This window comes from Hippocampus zosterae, chromosome 19 (genome assembly GCF_025434085.1).
Source record: "Hippocampus zosterae strain Florida chromosome 19, ASM2543408v3, whole genome shotgun sequence".
NCBI lineage: Eukaryota > Metazoa > Chordata > Actinopteri > Syngnathiformes > Syngnathidae > Hippocampus > Hippocampus zosterae.
The window spans coordinates 240,814-264,649 of NC_067469.1; the positions used below are offsets into that span (position 1 = coordinate 240,814).

Genomic DNA, 23,836 nt, shown 5'->3' on the forward strand with positions numbered 1-23,836 from the left:
ATTATTTATATGCATTTCCTGCTGTGTGTCGTATGGCGTCGCACGCAATTTGAAATCCGAGCGTATGAGCAAAGAACGCGTGGCAGCGCGGTGTTTGGCTGGGGCGGGTGACGACGACGACGACCTCTGACGGTTAACGGCGCGCAATTGGGCAACGCTTACGGTCGCATGAAAAGATTGACGCGGCTTGTTGAAATGTGCTTTCGAAGAGCCGCTCTCTGAACATCATCACGATAAAGAATGTTAAGAAGAGCGCTCTCTTTTTTTTCTTTGGTTCTTTGGGGGTGGGGGCATTGAAACAAGACCTTCCCTTGAGGGCGTCATCGGTGGTGAACATGAGTGGAAAGGGGACGGCTAAAAGGGGCGGTTCTCACGCTACTTTCCTTTCGGTCTCCATTCAAGACAAAAGCACTTTTTCCACATTTTAAGACTTCAAATTTCATTGCATAGAGTTCCTCGCGATCGATCACATTCAATTAAAGTACTTCAGCCCCCCGTTTCCTCACTTTTGGCATTTGCGAGACCTGCTCCGGAAGGCACCGGGTCAGTCTCTCGAACCGGCGGAGTCCAAACGCCCGGCTCGGAAGCCCCGTCGCGCTGCGCCGCGCCGATTAGAGGATGGACTCGCCGGTTTTGCCTTGCGGCTCTTCCCGAGGCTTCTGGTGCGCCAACATCTTCTGCTTGACGTCCTTGAGGGCTTCCTCCTTGGCTCTCTTGCTCCTGGCCTCCACCCACGGGATCAGACACAGCATGGCCCCGCCTATGAGCGGGGGGATGCCCGCCAGGTAGAACGCCAAGTTGTAGTTGTTCAGCCGATCCCTGAGGAAGCCTGCCGAACGGAGGGGGGGGGGGGGGGTTAGCGGACCCCCAGGGTCAAAAATCACGGCCGCGCGCTACCGTGGACAACATGGAAAAAAGCTCTCCTTTCATCCGGAGGAACGCTCGTCTTGTAAAAAGAAGATGGAGGCGTGTCACGTGCCAAAGCCAACACTAGTTGGTGCAATTCCGTTCTTTCATTGAGGCTCTTTTCAGAGCCATTTCAACATTTTGGTCCAGCCACACATCCATTAAAAAAAAAAAAAGCTTCAAGAAATGCTTTGTTAACATCTCGAAACTCGCACAATATTTAATGAACAAGATCTGGGAGAAAAGTATGCCTAAGGACGGGGGGAGATTTTAGTGCAGCAAGAGAAGCTAAAAAACTGCTACCTAAACTGTGGCCCGGGGGCCATTTGAGGCCCAGCATCCATCATTCAGCGGCCCGCAACGTGACGAAACCAAAAACGAGATGTATACTAAAAAGGACATTTGGCACGGGCTGCAAGGGGAGTTCAAAAGGTCAAGGTGGGCAGAGTATGATCATAGTCTGACCTGCAATCGGGGGTCCCACGGTCATGGGCACCGACATGAGGCCCAAGAGGAAACCGATGGCCTGGGACACGTCCTCGGCTCCGACCAGCTCAAAGGCGATGGGAGCCATGATGCAGATGAAGCAGCCGTCAAACAGCCCCATCAGCAGACACACGGCGATCAGCCCCCCGAAGATGTTGCAAAGCGGGATCATCATGGACATCAGGCCAATCACAAAGAAGGAAGTCACCTGCCGGGAGGATGCGGACGGCGCCCGCGCTCAGTTTTTCCCTCATGGGCGCCCGATCGCGACACGCCGGCGGGATCTCGCCGATCGACGTCTCGTGAGAAGCGGTTTCGGAGCCACGCGTCGACACTCGACTCGGGCGTATTTGGAGAGCGCTTTCAAAGCAGCGACAAGGCGGAGCTTCAAATCATGCGTCGCGCCTGCCCGCGTGTCGCCGTACGGGGCCGGGGGCGTACCTGCAGGTAAACCTTGTTGACGCCGTGAATGTAGTCCGCCACCTGACCAAAGATGAGCCGTCCGATGGCGGATGTGATGCCGATGCACATGAGCAGAACTTCTTTGTTGGAATCCTCCCCAAAGCGCTCCTCCACGTGCTTCATCTGGGGAGCGCAAAAACGAAAAAGAAAACAAAACAATTTGATGCCTTCCGTATGTCCAAATGAATCTTTTGGACGCGAGAGCTGCTAGAAAGGCAAAAAGGCTTCCGAAAGGCCATTCAGAGTGCTGAAGCAGCAAGCCCTCTTTTTAACAATGACAACCCCCCTCCCCCCCTCTCCGGTACTTTTTCATCGTGTGAGAAATCAAAGCGAGTGAGCCCGACGTAGCGCCAAAATTTTGACGTCCCTGCCGGATACGGCCAGGCTCACCAGATGAACGTAAGGCACAAAGTAGCCGTAGAGGGCGGCTGGGATGCCGAAAGCCCAGATGCGATATCCCAGCGATTTCCAAATGTTGAGGTTGAAGATCCGGCCGAGGGGGGGGCAGGCGCCAGGCGCGCCGGTCGCCTTGGGAGGCAGCAGAGGCTTATAGGTGAGGCCGGCCAACATCAGCACCAGCATGAAGACGCAGAGGACGCGCATGGTGTTCTGCAGGCCCACTCTGTCCAGCAGGCCCGACAGCACGAAGGGGAGGGTGATGGTGAAGACGCTGCTGCCGGCCGTCACGATGCCGTTCACCAGGCCCAGACGCTTCTTGAAGTAGTGGCCCAGGATCACCAGGCTGGGCTGGTAGGCGAAGGAGCAGCCGCAGGAGAACACGATGCCGTACGTGAAGTACATGGGCCCCAAAGACCTGCGCGCAAGGGGGGGGGGGGGGGGGGGGATTCAAAGACAAGCAAAAAAAAAAACGAGAAAAGTGCCCCCCACCCCACCCCCATGAATCGCATCAAGTCAACCAAACGACAAACATTGGAAACGGAGCGAGGTCGTATGCATTTGCTCTTTGCCCCGGTCGGGAGCGGAGCAGAAACGGGAGCGCTGCAGCAGAGAGGACATTATGGATCCCCAGAAGCGTTTTATACACACACGCGCACGCCCGGCGCATTTATACTTGCAATGAATGAAATCAAGAGCGCAGAAAGGACGCGTACAGATCGCTGCCCGCGTGCGGGTCCAAAGTTCTGACGGAGTCAACAAATCCCAATAGCCAAGCGATACCGGCGGGAAAACTTGCACCTTTGCACTTTCTGCTCCGTAAGGCGACGGCAAACGCCGGCGTCCGCCCTCGTACGCCGTTCAACGGTCGCTCGATAAGCACTTTATTGTCTCGTGACTTATTACAAATACTTGCAAGGTGTGCAGAAGTGAAGGAGGCGGGGTTTACTGCCACATGTTGGCGCCGACGCCCGAGAACAGAGGGCCGCGGACGCCGCCTCTCCTCTTATGGGGGAAAATCACGCAGCTACGCGTCCTCCCGGAGGCCATCGTGTGAACGCGCACACAAACATTTTTTGCAGTGGAACCAACCAGGCTGATAGTAACTTTCTTAATGGCCAGACAACAGGAGGGATGTGGGGGGGGGGATCACAGGGCCAGAGTAATACTCCTCGAACGGAGTATTGGACAAATAGCAGCAAAGGTTCCGCTTCAATTTTGCTCACGTGACAAAGGAGCTGGCCAGGAGGCCCACCAGGCCGACGGCCGCTCCGCCCACGGCGGTCACTCGGCATCCCAGGATATCCGTGAAGACGCTGACGATCGGAGAGCAGAAGAAGATCATCCCCATGGAGAGGGAGCCCACCCACGCTGCGGGAGGAACACACACACACACACACAACAAACGGCCTTTCAGTGTTTGCAAACAGCATGGACTTGTCTCGACTGGTCTGTGACACACAAAAAAAAAAAAAAAAACTGGTTGGCGGCTGCCGATTTCCGGAGATTTGTTCACCGAGCCTTTGGGAAAGCGCACTTCAGGACAGGAAGGCGCGCTCAGGAAATCCGAAAGTAGCCACATGCAGAAAAGTCGAAATCTTGACAGCGAGCGGAATCAAAACAAACGTCGCCCGGGAAACGGCAACATCTTAACGCTGTAGGTCAAAGGTCATGGAATAATGGGGGAACCTGGAAAATGACCCATTGGAAAATGATTTCAGAAGATGTTCTTTGGCAAAAAAAAGAGGAAGTGGAAATTGGTTGCGGCCCTTCAGCCGCACCCGGTACGCCCCCCCCCCCCCCCCCCCCCCGCAATGACATTAGCAGCTGGAAGAAGAGTGAAGCGCATGACTCATCGTCAGTGCGAGATGAAGGAGAACCTTCGTTCGCACACACTCGCGCTCGTCTCGTGATTACGGCCATACTGTACTTGGAGGGAAAAGCTCGTCGTGCTGCCTTGCAACACGTCAGCGCATCAAAAAAAAAATCATCCACCTCCGCTTTGAAAACTCCAATTGAGCACACGGAGGGCCGCGCGATTCCCTCCGCTTGGCATCCGCCGGCCGAGCTGTTTATTAACTCGAGCGGGTTGGAAAAACAAACGGGCGGGCGTTGGTGGGCCGCTATGACACCTTTCAGTGCCTGGACAAATACACGCTCGCCAATTACAATTGGAAACGTCCCAACGGGATCAGATCTCCTCATTTCAGGCAAACCATCATTTGCAAAACATGTTGAGCTGAGAATTCATCACATTACAGCAGATCATGCGTTTCCTGACATTACAGCAGGAAACGCATGATCCGGAATCCCCCCCCCCGCCCCCCGCATACATTCTTCCTGATATTGCAAGAATCTCGTGGTGCCTCACATTTACCCTCAATTGTTTTGTTTGGGGGTTTTTTTTCCCTTTCAAGACCCCCAAAGCACGCGATTGGCTAACGTCCCGTCTGGTAAATATTGCATCTTGCTTTTATGCAGCCGGCAGGGAAAAGTGGCTTCTTACATTTGGGATTTCGTCGGTTCCCTTTTGAAAATGATCCCGCTTGGACTTCACGCCACGCTCGTTCCTCCTCCAAAACAAATAAGCCGCGCGTCAGACGTCAAAATCCACATTGTGGCGATTGAGGTCATCCCGGCCTGCCCGCGCTGTGGAAAATGGAGCCTTTATTATTATGATGATGATGATGATGATGATGATGATGATGATGATTGTCTCACGTCCTATTCTTAGCCTGAAGTTCTCCCCATTCCCAGCGACATTCTTTCTGTGCCGTTTGTGTAGTATTTAACAACCAGCGGTGGCTCCAAAATCACAAAGAGCCTATGGCCGACTCCATCGAGGCCTTGCGGCGTGACAAACGCACGCACACACACACGCACACACACACATCTGGCGTTTCGGCAACCGCTCTGGAACTGAGTGCTTCCAGACGCCGCACTTTTCCGATGCTTACAACACAAGTTCCAAGATACCGCCCTTTGCATGTGTGTGTGTGTGTGTGTGTTGGCCTCACAAAGCAGGAAGTGAAAACCCGCGAGGAGAAGTGTGATTTATGGGTTAGCAAAAGAAAAAAAAATGTTGGCAAAGCAGATCAAATGCACACTTGGTATTTTTTTTGGGGGGGGGCGGTGGGGGTTGGCCGCAGTGGCAACTCCACATCCATATGCGAGAGGTTACATGAGAATGCCGCGGCCTGTGTCAGCGGGAACGGGCGGGCGGGGGCGGCTGGCGCGTACGCGCCCACGATTGGGGGATGCCGGCGCAAGCCTCCTCCCAAAAGCGGAGCAAAAACAGAAATCCGGCTCACGCCGTCTCAGCGTTTCGCAATACATTTCCTCTCAACTGCGTCTGGATTCGAAACAAGACAACATTTCAGACTTCATGTCAAAGATGCGGCGATTACTTTGACGGAACAAAAAAAAAAAGGAGGGATTTTTTTTTGGGGGGGGGGCAACGCGTGGACATTCGTTTTGGGACTCAAGATGTCAATCGCAATCGACGCAGAGCGTGAAAATGCCACCGTTTATGCCATTCGTCCGAGAGATTTTTTTTTTGGGATGGGGGGGGGGGTCTGGCTGACAAGGAGTCAGTTGGCTGAGAACGGGGCCTCCGACAGCATTTGCTAGCAAGTTCTCGGATATCTGGGGCCGCGGCCTCGTGAACGGTGTCATGCGCGGGAGGCAAAATCCCGGCCGGGCCCTCCCGCGGGGGCCCGAGCGCCGCTCATGTTTACCTTCGCTGCGCTTTATCTGCCGACAGCCTTCGCAGAACCACGGCGCAAGCGCTCGGTCGATCATTAACCACACTTGAGCCCACTTTCTTTCTTTCTTTCTCTCTTTTTTTTTTTCCGGTAATCTATAATGGCAGAGTTGACCAACTGTTGCGAGTTGCACACAATAGGACAGCCCGTGAACGGGACGCAATCGGTTGCCATATTTGCTTCAAGGGCTCATTTGAAGGAAAAGGAAGCCCGACGGAGGCGGCGATACTGAAATCCTATTTTCAGTCCGCGTGCCAAATGTGCCGCCCCGCAACGAAACGTGTCCACCCTCACGTTTTCCAAGCCGAGGTCAGAGTAACACAAAGGCAAGGTGACACTTCTTGCCCTTATGATGAACGGCGACCAATCGCATCGGTGCAGGTGACTGGTGCAATCCGAGACCGTCGAGGCTCATTTGGGTCCAAGGGTCTTTGGCTTTCCTGACGTCGGGCCGATTTATCAAAAGCAGCTCGCCGGTTCTCACATGGGGGGTGGAGAACCAGAGTCCGCGACACGGATACAAAGGCCGGCGACCTCGACCTCGGTCGGGTCCGTCGATTGGCCGAGCCACTCCGCCCCCTTGGCGATCTGTCGCCATTGGTGGATTACGATTTGCACTTTTGCGAACGTTCGGCGACAGACAACGTACTCGGCCGCAACGGAAGGCGAGGCTTTTTCTGACAAACTCCCTCCCTCACTCTGCCCAACTTCGACAGTCTCATTGTAGACCACCAACTCCAAGCGTTGATGTATTTTGACCTACGTCCTCCGAGTGAGGCGGAAATACCAACGTCACAGGATGAAAAGGTCCTTGGGAGGATTTATGATGTTTCGCCCTCTCGACGGGATCTTGGCCTCGTTTCAAGCGTCCCCTCAAACCACGAGCGCGGACGACGATCCAACCGCTGCGTGCATTTGTCGCCCAAGTCTCTTCAATTGAAAGCGGGCGCGTTTGTTCACCGGTGCGCTCTGTGGGCCCGCCGGCAATTTATTCACATTTTGAGCGCTGCGCTTTGTTGAATCAACACAACGCTCTTCTGGAAAGGCGCTTTTAAAAGCTTCGGATTCCATTGGGTCAAGACGAGCCATCACGAGCGCCGTTCGCCAAGCCTCCGTCAGATGGAAAGATTAGCGCTGCCGTGGCCGCTTAGCATAAGCATAAACAAGTGCAACTTTCCACATTCCCATTGTCTTGCCTCAAGTGAAGGGAAGACACCAATCATTATGACAGAGTGCCGGTGAACTCCGGTCACATGGGGGTCGGGGGGGGGGGGGGGGGCGTTAACGCGTGTCGGCTTATATCACGCCCGAATAGCATGCGAAGACCGTACGTCCCCCTCGGTGTGAGCGGCATCCGAGATGACATCAGAGCAACTTATTCCGACACCGAGCAGCATTTCGGTGACGACTTTGGTTTGTTTTCCAAGGCCGAGATTTAGTAAGTTGCCCCAAAATAGGTCAGCCATTCTAAAGAGGAACAGACGCGAAAGAAAAGAAATGCCTCAGAAAGCACTCGGGAATGCCGCTACTCAAAAGTGAACGGCTGGGGGGGGGGGGTGGAGAAGAGACCCAAATATCAGTTTCATAACAAAGCGCCTTGCTGTCTTTGACTGTTCAGTCTCAGTACGCCAGTATCGGATATTGATGTTTTCGGCGCGCAACGCCCAAGTATGGGATTTCGCACCCCAAAGGGCTTTGTTTTCTCCATTTCCTCTGTGCGAAATTCAAAACGCGAGACGTTCGGAGCAACGCGCAAAGCTAGCTTCTTGCTTCAAAGTTAGCACGTGCCGCTCAAAGAAGCAGAAGAAGGGGAGCGCCAACGCCGCCTTGGCTAGCGAGAGTTTGTCCAAATAAGAAGCGCAAGCAACGTGTTGGCGCCAAGGGGCAATTCAGAGCCTGCTGTTTGAGATCCCGGTACGGGACGTCCAATGTTTCGGTGTCACGCTGCTCCGGGGCGTTAGCCATGTGAATGACGCTACAGAAGTGTTGGTTCTGTTATGCTATCCGTCCATCCATGCGCATGTGTGCGCTGTGCGCTTCAATCTCCAGTGTGGGACAAATCAAGGTGATCTTCTCTTCTCTGAATGCATCCAGGATCATGGGACCGTTTCAAACTCATCCTCCCAAGGGTCCTCCATGACATGGGCTTTTTGCATCCTTTGCTTGTTTGCTCAAAACAAGGCCGGTTCAACGCCTGCGGTGGGTTGGGCTCAATTTGCCCAATTCGGAAGCTTTGTTCAAATAAAAAATACATGCACATATCCACCGGGATATTGAGCTACTCTGTCATTTTTTGGGGGGGGGGGCATAGCTTCCCCTTTTGATGCACCACGTCACCCCCCCCGAGGGCCCTCTCAAAGCACAGGGAGCAAATGTTTGGTTTGTGTCCAGGCTAATTCATGCTAATAGATGGTCACGCCTTCATTGAATTCAGCATTTCCTGGGGTCAAACGGCCCGTTCTCGCTTCACGTCACTGAATTATAATCACAATGTTCCAAACAGTGAAGTGAGGCGCATCGAACAAATGAAACGTTGCCATAAGCTTGGGGGCTGGCGACACCCGGCAACCAGTTGATGCAGGATGCGCTCACGCGAGAAGAACCGATGCGCCGTTTTCTTTCTTTTGGAGACGCAACGATCCGGTATCCCATTAGGGATGTCAATCTCAGCACTGAGGACCATTCGATACATATCTCCATGCGATACATGGAATTTTCTGGCGACACGCTGCGATACGTTTCGCCGTCCTCACGATGTGATACGACGCGATGCACATCTAGTTCAAATCAATGCGATTGGATGCAATGCGATTTGTTGTGACAATTAAACACGATGCGAATACGCAAAGAAAAAAGATGGAATTCAGTATGGTATTGCAAAAAGTAGACCACTTTATTCCTTCTAAACAGTAGAACGTGTCAAACAACTTATTGAAGCCCTTTCACAATTGGGTTTTGTGCAAAATGGAAACAATTTGGCACCCGAGACTCGCAGCTCTTGCTGTAGTGTCAACACAAAGACTACTCACTGAGTGTCTTATATGAAATATCCATCTCCATAGGACAGAAAAAAATACAATTGAAACAATGTCCAACGGTGTCCAACGAGGAACTGGGCGGGGAGGCGGGGGAGGGGACGGGAAACTTGTCGATGATGTGCTGCCATCGTTTTAAGTAGTCTGCATATGAGTGGTGCTGCCGTTGTATGGCTTCGTAGTGCGACATTCTTTGCAAATGACGGAGCTTTTATCAAGCTTTGAGTCTCTTTTCGAACACGTAGTATTTCCAAACATAAGATCTGAATGTTGCGGGTGCATTAAATGTTGGAGTTTCCTTGCTGCCGTTTGCGCGAACTTCCATAGTGTAGTGTAAGTGCACTGTATGCGACTCACGGCTTCCGTCCGTATTCAACACAAAACGCAAAATAACGATGGTGCGTTCATTGCGCCTCGGAAAGGGCAGCTGGATTGCGTTTAACACGAATAAATCGGCGCTCGATTCATATCGATTATTTTCCACATCCTTATATTCCATCCTCGGAGAAAGACTTGAAAGATTTTGAAGGATGTCAGGCAGTCGCCAGCCGGCACAGCCCCGTGCCGAGAAAATCACGAGCAAACAGGAAAGCCCTCGCGCGGAGGAGCGTCACGCCGCCAATGAAGCGAGAAGCTCAACGTGCTCCACACCAGGAAACGAGCAGATGTCTCCGTGGCTACTCGCCGCGAGCTCACTTCTTCCTGCAGCGCCCGCGGTCGCTTGCTCACGCGCTTCATTAACTTTGTCGGAAAATGCATTCATTTCACGGAGTTTCTATCGTAGCGCCTTTTCACAAACACGGTCGCGAGGTTACTGAAAGGGCAAGTCAAGGGTTGCTCGAATGTTTTGTACTCGCCAGACGAGCCAAAAGTCACCTTCGTGCAAAACTGCAAAACATTCACGTTGGACGACGTTGAAATACGAGCCGCCCCCCAACCCCCCCTTTAGTGTCTTTCTCGTCGCGGTGGTCGCTCACCTGTCTTGAAGCGGAGGTCCTCGTCGTTCTCGGAGCCAAACTCCCGTAGCAGGGAGAGGAAAAGAATACCGAAGGCATTCTGGATCCCGAAGACCGAGCCGTTACACCACATGGCGGCGAGCATGACCAGCCATCCCCAGCCGCCCTCCGGGTGCGCGAACGCGCCCTCCGCGCTCTGATCGGGGACGGTCACCTGGCTGTCCCCGTTCTCTTTGGTCTCCGCTTCATCCCCAGCGGCGAGTTTCTCCTCGACCGGCGCGCCGGCCGGGTCGCGGACCTTCTCGGCCGCATCATCATTCGTGACCGGAGTCCCTTCTGCCATTGTTGTGCGTGGCAACTTTTGGATTCGCGTCGAGAAGAGCACGAGTAATTTCAAAAATGCGGCTCCGGGTGGCGGTGTGAAAGGTGTCTTACATGTGGGGGGGTGGGGTGGGGGCGCAGCATCCGCGGGTGAAGCAGCAGCTGCCGCGGTCGGGATATTTTCGCATCTATCGCAACTGTCAAGAAGCTACCGTGGCCACGTTATAAATAGCCAGTTCGGCGGGGCGGGGCTTCGGGGCACACCGCCGCCGATTGGACAAAGACGAATACGCGTGACGTGGATGGTTTGACGGCCGCGCGCAATCAACCGGTGATTGTTCGCGCGTCAAATTACGAGCGATCTTTCTTTTTTTGCCGGCGGTTCAGAAAACGGACGTGGCAATTTGTAGCAAAGGAGTGAGCGTTTTGACCAAACAAATGCAGTTCGAGCGAATGTCACAACCAGTTTATTGCTTTCACTTTGCTTCAAGTTTGTTTGTTCAAATGAGTATTTAAAAAGCCACCAAATAGTGGCCCGCAGGTTTTCCAAGTCAACCGGAAATAATGAAGGCACCGGAGAACAAAACGGGTGTGGCATATTGACATGTAAAATGAAATCACTAAAACCACAGTCATTTGTGAATAAAACGGAATACTTCATTATGAAAAAAACAAAACGTTTTTTTTTCAATGCAGAGGTCTTTGTAGATCAAGCAGAATGATATTGACCCTCCCCGCCGCAAACAAGTCTTCATAATGAGGTCTTGAGGAGCACATGTTGCATTTGACTTTTGGTTCAATTCCAAATCTGTACTTTCTAGCAACGGAAGAAATAATTGCCACTTTGCAAAACATTCAGTGACTTAATGAGCTGAGCATAAGTTTGACGCCCTGATAAGATTAAGCCTCAACTCTTAAATGGATACAAGGCTTTCGCTGAAAGCCGCATTACCTCTCTGACTTTAACTCGTTTTTTTTCTCACAGATCGGGAACAATTTGTGCCTTTGAGAAGTGCCATCGTACTTTTTTCATTGACATTACTTTAAAAATACCTTGAAAGCGTCATGATCCCGTCCCGTTTCTTTTTCACTCTGCCGTTAGCTGAGAAAATATCAAGCAGAGGAGACGAGGAAGAACAAGCAGATTGAACACAAGCGCCACGAGACCTTTTTCTTTTTTTTATTTACCGGTTGAAGGCTTCATTTACTGCTTCAACAAGTACGGGCTCTTGCTCCTCCTCTTCCTCAATGTGGGGGCACTCTCTGGTTCCTCTTTGTCTTTTGCGCAGGGGGCCTCAAGCTCCTCTTCCTCTGTAATGTGAGGGGGCTCGGGCTTCTGAGGCTCAGGATGAACACGAACATCATTTACATCTAAAGGGCGCCGGAAAACAAACGTGTGCTTTATCAAACTTTACTGCGTCAAGTCTTACGGCAGCGGTGTCCAAACTACAGCCCGGGGCCCATTTATGGCCCACCGTCAAGTCTTTTACTACATTTATCGTGGTCGCAAACTTCAGGTGTTGGCCAACACGTAGTTCAGGTGTCACCAACATTTTTGAGGGTGAGAGCAACTTCATGTGTACCGATTGTGTGAAGGGCTACCAAATTGATACACGTCTGAAATAACATATTTGTCCAAAATACCTTCAATAATATGAGGATGTGTTATTTTTAATACTTGATGATTTAAATTGTCAGACTTTGATCGTGTTTCGAAATGTCTCACAGTACTGCCAATGTTTGCATTTTTAAATCATAATTTCTACTAGCAAATCACAATGTCCAGGCACTGGCGGGCTACTCAAGTGGTCTTCACGGGCTACCTGGTGCCCGCGGGCACCATGTTGGTGACCACTGACGTAGTTCCTGAACTACTCCACACCAGGTGCACTGAATTCAAATGAATAAGAATCGGAATTCTAAAAATGCCTTTTTAAATATCAGAAAATATCATTTGAGAGCTCAGTACGACAAATGTCAATTAGGTGCCCAGAGGGATGATTGCTAAAAAAAAGAACCCCCCCCCCCCCCAAAAACTCTGAACTATGCAAGAATAAGCGGACAAACCTGATCTGTGTAACAGAACGCGAGGCTGCTTGAAAACAATGTCTGGGAGTTGACGTTTTTTCTCCTCTTTGGCCCGCCGAAGTTCTTCGTACTGTGCTGATGTTCTGGCACACATTTTCACAAGCGAATCGCAACACTTGCTTGCCTTGAGACAACTTCTGTTGACGATATAAAAAAACTGACTTGAGCGGATTCGACTTCAAACTATAGTACTACAGAAAACCGATCACCTCGCGATGCACAAATTCCAGCAGCTCTCTTATCCTTTTACTTAAAACTGATCTATCATGACCACAAAGCCTTGTGACATCATTCATCTCAATACATCATTTGTAACAAATCAAATTACTGTCTCATTTTTTTTGACAAAACAAGATGTCACTCTGAATAAGAGACATATCCTCAAACAGTCAGATTGTTCAGGAGCTTCTATTTTTGTGACTCACAACATTACATCATATGCGTATATATATATATATATATATATATATATATTGCTCATTTTCAAAAAGCATTTGTCAAATGAAACGGCTAAATCCAAATGTTAAATATAAAGTGTATGTAAATGTCAACTAGATAATAAATAGAAAAAAATTAACATACTGAATATATATATATATATATTCAAAGTGCTTGTCAAATAAAGTTTTCCTTCTTCCAAAGGTGTTTGCTATTTCAGGTAGTCGTTCTCACTATAACACAAGAGTCCACAAAAAACCCGCCGACCAACGGCTTTTATTTAGGTACAGACTACTGTATTTTAGTCTGCGATTTTAGTCGGCAAATTAAATACTGTATCAGCACTTAGTTCCACCCGGAAAGTTCGACGTCATGACGTCATCGCAAGGCGTCCAAACGTCGTTTACGCTCGAGCGCCTGCCCTGTTAGCATCTGCTAGGCAACCTAGCATAGCATCAATTATACTTGGATGTAGCATGAAGCAGTCAGGGACATGCGATCAGCAAACCCTTCCGCCCTTCTTAATCATTTTAGACGAGGACGAGGCTGGCTGTTTGTGCAAAACGTCCCTGTGTCCGGGCAGGCAAGTGTCCACATGTGCCACCATCGAAAATGAAACAACTGCTGCTAACCTGGGCACTGGCCCCCAACTTGCAAAAAGCACAAGCGCACTTCAAATGTCGCGACATTTTTGTTGACTCTCTTTATAGGACCCCCGCACCCACATAGTGCATATTGCAGCTTACCAGGTACACTTAAAACTCCTTTTTCGTGCGGGTTCATCGGGGCGGCTGGTAGCCACAGCAGACACACGAAAAAGAAGCATCAGGTCTCCTCAACGCCTCCTAGTGGCAGAAGTAAGCATGGCAGATGGTGTCTGCGGCGAGTAACTTTTCTTTGCAGAGAATTAATCACCTTGAAAGAGAAAGTTTAACGGGACCCCCCCCCCCCCCCCCACACACACACACACTAATATGAAGCACAAAGCCTTTTTTTCATCACCACCAAATGGTTGAAAACATCCAAGCTGATATTTAGATTTTTTTTTGGGGGGGGGGGGTGAAGTGGATTTAACCCCAGCCATGTGGCATGCAATTTTATTTAGGACAAGGCATGAAGTTTAATCACAATCTGACAATAAAAAAACTCAAAAAGCTTGAAGTTAAACAGATTTCTACACAGACTCTCCTACAACTGGGGTGGAGGCAGTGAAGAGTGACAGGGGGTGGGGGGGTCAAGGTGACCATGCAGATGAAGAAAACGGCACAATAGTGCGGAGGCAAAGACTTGAGTGCCCAGCGGCCCGTGTCAGACCTCAACTGTCCACTTTTGCCACTTTGGGAGATTGCGCATCATCAGGCACCTCCCGCTTCCTCTTGCGCAGACCCTTCATCTTCCGTGTCTGAAGTTTGGAAAGGTCCTGCTTCTGCATGTGCACCCGGCCAAATTTGGTGCCAAAAGCATCGTGGGAAACATTCTTTTTCTTCTTGGGCTGGCAAAAGTCACAGAGGAAGAAACAGACACATTTCAGTGTTTGGATTCATCGCAGAATGAACACTGCCTCCGTTTGGCGCGCCGAATGGCCTTGATGGTAAAACTCATTTGATTCCTCTCGCTTACCTTTAGCGCCTTGGGCTGCTTGTGAGACAACTTGTACAAGTCGTCTGAGGCAAGGTGCGTTCTTCTTAAGACAAAGTCAAACGACGGCCCGATCTCCTCCAGCTCGATGCGCGGCGTTCTGCAGCCCGACTTTTTCAACAAGCACCTGCAAAGACAAGTCACGATATTATGAACAAAGCCAACTTGTTTCGTGGCTCCGTGTCATTTTGAACGACAGTTTTGAGGAAGAAGCGTCACGAATTAGGAAAAGTCTCAAGGTTGGAGCGTCACCTGTAACTGCGCATGAATATTTTCCCATTCACGGCAGTGAAGTGCAGAACGTGTTCCAAGCCCGCCAATCGCACCGCCGGCACAGAAGGACCCCGAAAGAAGTCTGGAAAAGAAAAGCAGACCGCGGTCCATTTCAATGAAAGGCGCTTCCTTTTTCCGCTCGGCGTCATATTGCGCACAGACCGATGAGCAGACTCTTGAGACGTTTGTACTCGTTGTCCATATCGAAAGCCTCGCCGGCAAACACAAGCATCGGTTTGGTGCCCTCGGGACATTTAGTCATCTGCACAAACGGCGAGAAAACGCAGCGTGGCTGAGAAACCTCCGACTGAAATAAGACGCGCTGGCAAGCAATTAGCAGAGATATATCGTGTGTATATTTACACTAGAAATGGGAATACCTTTGACATTTTCTCAACTCCTGAACAAGAAACAATAAAAGGTATTCTTTAAGAGTTGGGATCAAGGCTTTGTGTGTGTCTAATACCTTAATCTCACTCAGGGAGACATACTTCTCGATTCCCAGTTCAATCATATCCAACACGTGGAAGTCGAATAGACGGCCTGCAAATAAAGCAAAGACGGCGACCCGAAAAATAAAAATAAGGGTCATTCTCAATGACATTGAGTGCAACGACGACATGGTGAGTGTCCGCCAGCAGACTGTTCACATTTCTGTACATGGTGATGTTTAAAACACAAAGTGAGAAATGCTTACCAAATATGAGGTTGTTGGGTCGTTTCTTGTTGTGGGAACCAAATAGAAACAGAGAACAGTCTGTTTTCTTGGAGAAAAATTCCTTCCCAAAAAAAGATGAAGCCATCGGTTGATAACACATTTCATAAGGTACTTGTGAGCTCATCTTAACTCATTTAAAATGAGCTGACTAACCAGTGATGTTGAGTCCTCAAAGGGCCTTGTGATGTTCTTCCTGAAAAGAAAATTACAATTTTTATCCACTGCAGACTTCCTCTTACAGGTGAGACAGACAAAGAAAGAAAGAGAGAGAGACTGACTTTTTGTACAGAACTGCATTGGGCTTTTTCAGGGAATACTGAAAGAGAAAAATAAAAGCCGTTTAAATGAATTCATGCATTTCATTTGAATGACCTTTGGGAGAAAGTTAGAAGGACGCAAATTTGCAACTACGTTGTTGCAAAGTACAGTTGCAAACATCTACTTTTGAATGATTCTTATAGTTGTGCGATCTACAGAATACACTTTTTGTCTACAACGGACAACATTTACTGCGCTCTGTTAAAAGTAATTGTGGTCAAAGCAATCTGTGCTCTTGCTTGACCGCTGATCAGTGTCCTGATGGGGCAGCATCCGTTGCCTTACTATGTCTTTGAGGGCCTGGCTCACAGTTTGATTGGCATTCCCCCCTTTCATGATCATGGCACTCTTTCCATTCTCGGTCAATTTGGGTGCTCGACTCTGGAGGAAGCGCTTGGAGCGCTTGGTCTTTGGTTTTCTGAGGACAGAAACACAGTAGGGAATTACAATATCACATATTGACACGTAAGTATACCGGAAAAAAAAGTTATAATGAATGACATGCGAAAAAAACTTACATGATACCGTCGGACTGCGTCATTGTCGTGTATTTCTTTGCGTTCCCGTAAACGGCTCACGTTGCCGAACTTCGCACGCGCAGGAGAAACACCGGAAGACAACACGAGTTACTTTGCGGCGACAAAGTCGTTGTTAAATGGTGCTTCAAACACAGTATCGCCGCCTAACGTCGAATATTGGCCCATGCGGGGATGGTCACACGGACAATCCCAAATTAAGGTAATATAAAAGTATAAGCCCTGAAATAATTGTGATATCGAATCGGGCACAAATGTATTTACTCAGTGTGATATATGGGCTTGTGCGGTTTTTGGTTCGAAAAAAGAATGAATATAAAAATTGGAGATACAAGTTCTTCCAACAGTTCAACTAACAAGTGGAAGAACATGTAATTGTTAATCCCTAAAAAAAATTCCTTTGTGCCGTCTGCACCAGTGCTTATAACATCTTTTTTTGAGGCTTTTGGGTCATTTTCCCCCCCGTCTGTTTATTTGTTGATTGCCGTTTCCAGCGTTCGGCCGTCTGCAACACGTTTGCCACCTACTGGCCACCGTAGCTGTTAAATCCGAATCTCTTCCGGTCTAATGACGCATCGCACTCGAGCACCTAGTGTCCACCAGGGGGCAGCTTGCGTTTAGGTCTTGGAATGTGTGCCACGTGACCACTCAGCGTGAGCCAAAGAATGCCCGCAGTTGGCATAAGACCAAAGGTCACGGAGTTTACACTATAGCAATCATTGAGCTGAGCTGGTCCTCCTTTTGGCATGTTAAAAATTATGAAATGTTCACTTTTTTATATTCACGATGAACTTTCTCACAATTAGCTAAAGGAGTAGTCCTTAAGATACTTAGTAGAGCAAGGAGCTTGACTAAATGGCATTCAAACTATAGAAACTTCATTTTAGCCCTTATAGGTTAAATTTACCTAACCTTTGCAGGTACCTAATGCCATTCTTAGTGCAACGGAGGGGGGGGGGGTGTAGAAAAAAAACCCAACAACGCACAGATCAGTATTTTTATTTTAGCATTAAGCTCATAGCACAGATAGATTTTAGCACATCTTGAGCATCCAAATTGCAAAAGGGAATAAGAACAGCAACATTTCTCCCTCCACCCTGGCACCTTGTATTAACAGCACCCCACAAGCCAAAGAACTTTCCTTGGAATTTTAACTGGAAGATTCACAAAGGGAAGTCTATGATGCCAGTATGTCTAAGTGGCAAAATGTGGAATCACTGTTACTTTAAAAACAAAATTGCCCAACCCTATAGTGTGACAAAAATATGCACAGAAAAGAAACGAGCGAGTTGCTGGTAGCCAAAAATGCAATGACCCACTGGGGGCAGATGTTGGTCCTCGAGTTAATAATGAAACGACTCCAAAAGGCCATGACAGACAAACCAGCAAAAACAAAACAAAAAAACCTATACCAAGTGCCAGATCATTCATGCGCGATACAAGAGCAGAGTGGTGCTTGCGGGTCAATCCTTCCTCTGAAATTGTATCGTCTCCACCTTGTCAATTGAGAAAAGCCCCCGCAGCAGGTGGTGAGAAGCGATCTGCACCGAGCTCAAGCTAAAAGGAAGACTTGGATGGCGAGTGTGCCGCGGGAAGTACTCAACTGCTGGCAAAACGGGGGGGGGGGGGGGGGGGGCAAACTGATGAGGCTGCACGACATGCTCTAGCAATCGATCTCTAGTTACACGGACCGCCGGTTGATATAAAGCCCAAAGTTTAACAAAAGGGCATTGATGCAAACAAAAAGTGTGCAAGCCCAATTCACAGCAAAAAAAAAAAAGGTCTGGGCACCAGTAACGACATAAAATGGCAGATGGTGCAGTGGTTGGACGTGGAATGATCCGGGATGACCCTGGCATGCTCAGACTACTGGGCCTCGATTGTACGCTTACACATTTTTGTATGGGGCGGAAAGAGACAAAGAGGGGCTGGATATTGTCAAGGGGAGAAAATGCTTTGCTGGCCAAGCAAAAAGGTTCTGATTCATGATGCCGTCCGTGCCAGCTCACCTCCCTTCGAATTCTGGGGCCAACCGACTGGTCTGGCAAGGAAAGACCTTGCTGGGAAAGGGACAATAGACAGTCGGCAGAGGGCATTGTGCACGACGCACGGGAAAGGGTGGGGGGGGGGGGGGGGGGAAGCAGCGGCAGTCTGCGCAGGCCTGAAGTCATACATTCAGCTCAAAAGTGCACCAGGCTTTTCTCGACGACTACATTCGAAAGATGACGTGGGCGAGACGCCGTCAGCAGCCCGGGCTACATTCCTTTTCCACGTGAATGAGAAATTAATGTAACAGGAAGCTGAAAGCTTCCCGTCGGTACAGTAGGGGGTTAAAAAAAAAATAAAGGTCTCTTCACTGGCCATGTGATCTGCAATTCTGTGGCTCGTACGCTTTATTTGAATAATCAAAAGTTAAGACAAATTCGCTCCATGATTCTTGAAAATGTCCAGGCTTAATACAATTCATACATTCAGCGAGATCAAAGGCCAGCTTCCATTTTCATCTCATGGGTTAAGTTGCTCTAAAGTGCACTCCTCGTTTTGAATGACCCTCGCATCGGAACGCAAACGGCGGGTCGTATGGCCGACTGAATGAAGGAAGACTCGTCTGAGCATGTCAGGGGCGCGGACTTAATGCGGCCGGAAGCCCTGTCTGTGGGGGATGAGGGAGGAGGCCTGCAGGTGGGGCCCTTTGGACCGCCTCACGCCGAGCGCCTCCCCACCCTCCGCGTGCACTTCAAGATCACAGCAAGAGTGCGCTAGCATATCCAAACGGAGAAAAGAGCTTTCATGCAACAAGTCCAAGTCACAGATACAACGCAAACCGGAGGTTAAGCCGAGCCCGCCGCCGCGGCGGGGAGGAAGTAGGTGGGATGAGGACGACGAGAAGGTTTCTATTGGGAGGCGGCCGCCGGGAAGGGACCCCGAGCGGCCGCCTTTTTTGCGCCTCTTCTTGGTCTCCCGCCCTCAGCTCTTGGGATTCTGCTGGCAGTTCTTGGCGTAGCTCGTGAACACAAAATTGTAATCGTTGAACTGAGCCAGCTGGCGGTCCAGGCGCTTGAACCCGTCCAGTTTTTGAGAAGAGGAGAAGACGTTGCGACATTTGGAGCTCTGGGGTGAGAGGAAGAAGCGGGCGCCGGTTAGATGGAGGAGGCCCAATTGTCCGACGGCCGCGTCATACGTGCCTGATTGACAAACAGCGTTGTCACAAACTTTCCCGGCTTGAACACATCCACCACCTTCCGGACAAGTTCATCGTACGATGTCTGGGAGAGGTTGGTCTCGAAGCTAACGTAGGAGAAATCTGGCTCCGGGGTGATGTGAATGGTCCAGTAGGTCCCCTGCAAGCCAACGGGAGGAGCCGTGTTAGCGTCACAACGCGCGGCGCGATGCGGACGCCGAGGCGCACTCACGTCAGTTTTCATTCCGTTCATCGAGTACCCGCACGGGTTGAACATGGTGGCATCTATCACAGAACCTGGTATCAGGTCACAAATTCCACTCATCTGGAAGAGAGAGAGGGGGGGGGGGGGTAGGTTATCAAATAACCATCCCGTTTGTCAAATATCCAAAAGATGTATCGGGTTGCTTGATTCATGACGGATCACATTACTTGGCGCGGCCGATTTTTAAAATGGATCTTTTTAAATAACCCGCCCAATGGAAGCGTGGACAACAAGCATCATTGGGTGACATCAAAGCCCCAAAAAAGATTTCAAGCCTATGGTTGGCAACCAACAACGCCGCTCAAAATCATATTCTTGGGGTATTTTTCCATCCAAATATTTAATCCTGACTAAAAACCGGTTCCTCTTGTCAACGCTTGTCTTACACGAGTGACTTCACTTGCAGAAACACCGTCTTTCATATAGAACTGGTCCATAATGGCTGGATCGAGGTCACTCATCAGAACTTCCAGTGTCTGATCCGCATACTTGTTCTCCCAGTACTCTGGCAAGTCCAGAGTAAACAGATACCTGGTCGGCGACAAAAATGGCAACCGGTGAGGATTCAAAATTGACAATCGCCGCCAGGAAAGTCACGGGTCACAGTAAGGCCATGTCGAAATGATGCGGCGGCACCCTTACCAGCAGTCAGCGTTCAAACGTCCCATGCAGTAGGCTGCACCATCTGGAGGAAGCCAAGTCACAAAAGAAGGACCATTTGTGTCATCTCTTCATGACGCAACAAACAAACAGCGACTGGACTACATCTCCCATTGTTGGAGTTCATGCTCCGGCGTATCGTCATCATCATCATCATCATCCCGAGTGGATAAAAACCCTCCAGCGTAAACACAATGGTTACTTTTGTTCGAAATATCACTCGTCTCGACCGCTTCCGACATTTCTATGAAACTTTTGCAGTCGCCCCCCCCGCCCCCCGAACAACTAAACGCACAAAAGCACGGCCGACATTTTTGGCGACTTACTTGGGAAAATCTGGCCGAGAAAATCGACTTCCTCTTGGAAGTTGCGATGAGGGAACTCTTGATGGGTCGGCTTCATAAAATTCTTGCGCGAGTAGAAGAAATTCTGCAAGGCAAACACAGCGATGGGCTTCACAAAAGCAAAGGAGACGCCGGCCCGAGGGGCCGCGCGGCTCACCTCGATGGCATCGAAGCCGCAGTACTCCCTGGCGAGTTCCAGCAGAGGCACCAGTGCTTGCAGTAAGAGGGTGGTTCCGCATGTTTTCAAAATGAAACGTCTCTTGGAGACAAACATGCTACTCTCACTGGAGGGCAGAGGAAAAAGACACTTTGAGTCAAGTGACGATGCCATTAAAACTCATTCAGCTTGGTGATGGCCAATCTGGCACTTTGGACTTTGGTGACCCCCCCCCCCACCACCACTTGTTTTTTTTTTCTTTTTTCCTCTCCGTTGATAGCATTAAGAGGGCAAAAGCAGTCGGGTGTCGTCAGCCCGCTCCATCTCGCCAGCCGAAAGTGGCAGCGGTGTCAAGTGACTGCAAGGTGAGCGGTCTAATCTGGGAAAGCCTTCTTCTAATCCTAGCCAGAGACGGCAGACGGAGCGCTGCGCATCTCACCTGAGTATATAAGCTTCCTGCTTGTCGGTCTTTGTCACACTTATGATCAAACAGTGCACATTCTCCAAAAGTTTGTCCCACTCAAACCTGCAAAGGAAACACAAACGAGGGCAAAGTTGAGCGACGACAACGTTCCAAGTATTGCATCACTTTCAAGACGTCACAAAAGTGACAAGCATGCGCCGATACGGGTTATTGGAACACTTTGCTTGATTTTTTAAAGGTCCGTTTAAACGATAAACGCACAATAAAACAATGACAACAGCACATTTAGGATGCATAAATGTTTTGGTCTTGTAAGTTAGGCTTGGGCAAAAAAAAAAGTAACTTTGTAAAACTTTTTGAAGTGGACACTACAACACTGCTCTACGTTTCATACACATGACGTCACATGCACTCAGTTGATGACTGCTTCGTGTGATTTAGAACAAGGTGTGCTAAACTAAGTGAGCTGGAGAAGTTCAAATAGGCACGAGACCGGTTGAACCGGTCGCAACAATTCAGTAAAAGACACTTTGCTCCCATCCCTTAAGCTTATTTCGGTGCGAGTTTTTTGAAACCGCACCCAAGCTCAGCCAAGGAGATGGGCACTCACACAAGCGTCGCTTGAAAATGAACCCAACCAAGTTCATGGCATCAAGGGGAACGATTCGATTTGATGCAGTGGGATTACAATTAGACATGATACGGCTGTAATTTTGAGCATGTTTCCCAAGATGTAAAAGCGCGTTAAAACCAGAGAGACCAAACTGTGCAATAAAATTTAAAAAAAAACAACAACTAGTCAACAGTAATAATTTGACACGTGACCTCCGACAAATGCAGCTCAATGTGCCAGCACAGTCAGAGAGTTTGTATGTTTTAAAAAGCAGCATGTCTCCGAAAGTCAGTCAAAAAAAGAAAAGAAACAAATAAGGTCAATAATGAAATCCTGTTTAATTAGCATTTCTTTTCACTTCGTAGACATTCAATCTATCATTTTCAAACGGATTGAAAAGGAACTCGATCATTTGACCGTGTATGCAATGGGAAGAAGGAAATGCGAGTGGTCCGGTGGTAAAGTTGGAACTCTTTCGGCAAATCTTTGTCACGTCGCTAGCTTAACCATTTCAGGTACAGCGGTTACTACAGTGGACAATTTATCAGGTTATAAATTAATCATTCTTGGTGCATCAAACGGTTAATGATTACAAAGTTGAACCGCAACTCGACATTTAAAGTGGCACGCGGAGGGTTACATAACCACCCGAACGTGACAGATTCGTCGGCGCCATTCGTATCGTCGGCCTTTGCTAGCAAAAGCAGCACGCGGTAGTGACGACCGACCACATGCTTGACATCAAATATGGCTCCATATTGTTCGACAGTGGCGCAAGGCGAAAAAATAAACTTTCTCCCTTCCGCGGCGACACTAAAACGTCAACATCATGCAATCGGCGTGGCTACTTTTGAAATGTAGACGTTAACGCACATGTAATTCTAATCGACCGACGTTCGCCTCCCACATAGGGCCTGCTAAAACGCGTGCGCACGAACCCCACGATTCGCGTTTCAACCCTGGAATGGTGACCTTCAGAGTAAAAACGGAGAGCAATCCGAGTTTAGATTATTCAGTAGCGGAACCATGTTTTCGCTCATACCACAAATAGCAATCGTGCGAAATCCAACCGCCTACCTAAAAGAAAGAAAAAGCAAGTGTTAGCTAGACAGCAGTGACCGGGCTTTACATTCGAATTCAACCCGCTTTCAAACATGGACCGTACATACATAAGCACTTGGTCAGCGTCCAAATTTGTGAAGTCGCCGTACGCCTACGCAGCAAATGAATGAGTCGGGAGGGGTGGCCATTTTTAACTGGCGCCGTAAACTCATTCCTGCGTGGGCTCGGATAACCGCCTTTGGTCTCCCGTCTTTTTTAGAACGAATGAATAGCCAACACTTAGAAAATACCCCTTGTGGTATTCTATGCCACTTGGATGCACATTCACGATGAAATATCACGAATGAAGAGAGACTAACGCCAGGCGTGTGGTCAGGGTTCCACTAAAGCGTTAAGGACATCCGATACAGAAGTTCCACGGGGAAACAAACCTTGGGATGGTTCGCAGGTCCCCGGTTCCTTTGGTCTCATCCTGCCGGGAGAACCACAACTCTAACAGTTTCTCGGTCCCCTCGAAGAAATGTGCACCGTTATCTTCCATCATGAGACAACAGACTGGCGCAAAAAAAAAACGTCGGTTATAACGTTTTGTCTTAATTAATCCGTATTCAATAAAATGATAATTTATAGGTGTAGAGTCTGTTAAAGAATCCAAGTGATGATTTTTCTTCTGTTACCGTCTTCCCTTTTGCAGAGAATACCGTTAGCGAGTGCTAGCTAATATCGCCGGCCATACTGTGCACAGCTCTGTACGACGACAGCGAGGTGGATTTATATATAAAACGACGAAACGTC

General features: G+C 49.2%; 3 protein-coding genes and 1 long non-coding RNA gene across 5 annotated transcripts; all 4 read right to left on the reverse strand.

The window, feature by feature from the left end:
* Nucleotides 1-10: 10 nt before the first annotated feature.
* slc16a10 (solute carrier family 16 member 10) lies at nucleotides 11-10,531 on the reverse strand. Its single transcript, XM_052052699.1, has 6 exons — nucleotides 10,027-10,531; nucleotides 3,477-3,621; nucleotides 2,245-2,668; nucleotides 1,834-1,977; nucleotides 1,372-1,600; nucleotides 11-829 (listed from the first exon to the last, which is right to left on the reverse strand). The coding sequence occupies exons 1-6, from the start codon at nucleotides 10,346-10,348 to the stop codon at nucleotides 612-614; spliced, it is 1,482 nt and encodes a 493-aa protein (XP_051908659.1). The 5' UTR covers nucleotides 10,349-10,531; the 3' UTR covers nucleotides 11-611.
* Nucleotides 10,532-11,361: 830 nt separating this feature from the next.
* Nucleotides 11,362-13,739, reverse strand: LOC127592176 (uncharacterized). Its single transcript, XR_007960075.1, has 3 exons — nucleotides 13,599-13,739; nucleotides 12,394-12,551; nucleotides 11,362-11,697 (listed from the first exon to the last, which is right to left on the reverse strand). It is a non-coding gene; the product is annotated as an uncharacterized LOC127592176 (long non-coding RNA).
* A 194-nt stretch (nucleotides 13,740-13,933) lies between these two features.
* rpf2 (ribosome production factor 2 homolog) lies at nucleotides 13,934-16,452 on the reverse strand. Its single transcript, XM_052052700.1, has 10 exons — nucleotides 16,318-16,452; nucleotides 16,085-16,217; nucleotides 15,760-15,797; nucleotides 15,635-15,674; nucleotides 15,461-15,542; nucleotides 15,230-15,306; nucleotides 14,926-15,025; nucleotides 14,743-14,845; nucleotides 14,473-14,617; nucleotides 13,934-14,344 (listed from the first exon to the last, which is right to left on the reverse strand). Exons 1-10 carry the CDS (start codon nucleotides 16,338-16,340, stop codon nucleotides 14,168-14,170), a joined length of 918 nt encoding a protein of 305 aa, XP_051908660.1. The 5' UTR covers nucleotides 16,341-16,452; the 3' UTR covers nucleotides 13,934-14,167.
* An 866-nt stretch (nucleotides 16,453-17,318) lies between these two features.
* Nucleotides 17,319-23,803, reverse strand: amd1 (adenosylmethionine decarboxylase 1). Of its 2 annotated transcripts, XM_052053632.1 has the most exons (9): nucleotides 23,473-23,803; nucleotides 21,382-21,468; nucleotides 20,943-21,069; nucleotides 20,768-20,870; nucleotides 20,424-20,466; nucleotides 20,168-20,312; nucleotides 19,749-19,841; nucleotides 19,521-19,676; nucleotides 17,319-19,446 (listed from the first exon to the last, which is right to left on the reverse strand). In XM_052053632.1, the coding sequence occupies exons 1-9, from the start codon at nucleotides 23,583-23,585 to the stop codon at nucleotides 19,303-19,305; spliced, it is 1,011 nt and encodes a 336-aa protein (XP_051909592.1). In that variant the 5' UTR covers nucleotides 23,586-23,803; the 3' UTR covers nucleotides 17,319-19,302. The 2 variants fall into 2 exon arrangements, with proteins under 2 accessions (XP_051909592.1, XP_051909591.1); XM_052053631.1 differs by having other exon boundaries at nucleotides 20,768-21,069.
* Nucleotides 23,804-23,836: the final 33 nt, after the last annotated feature.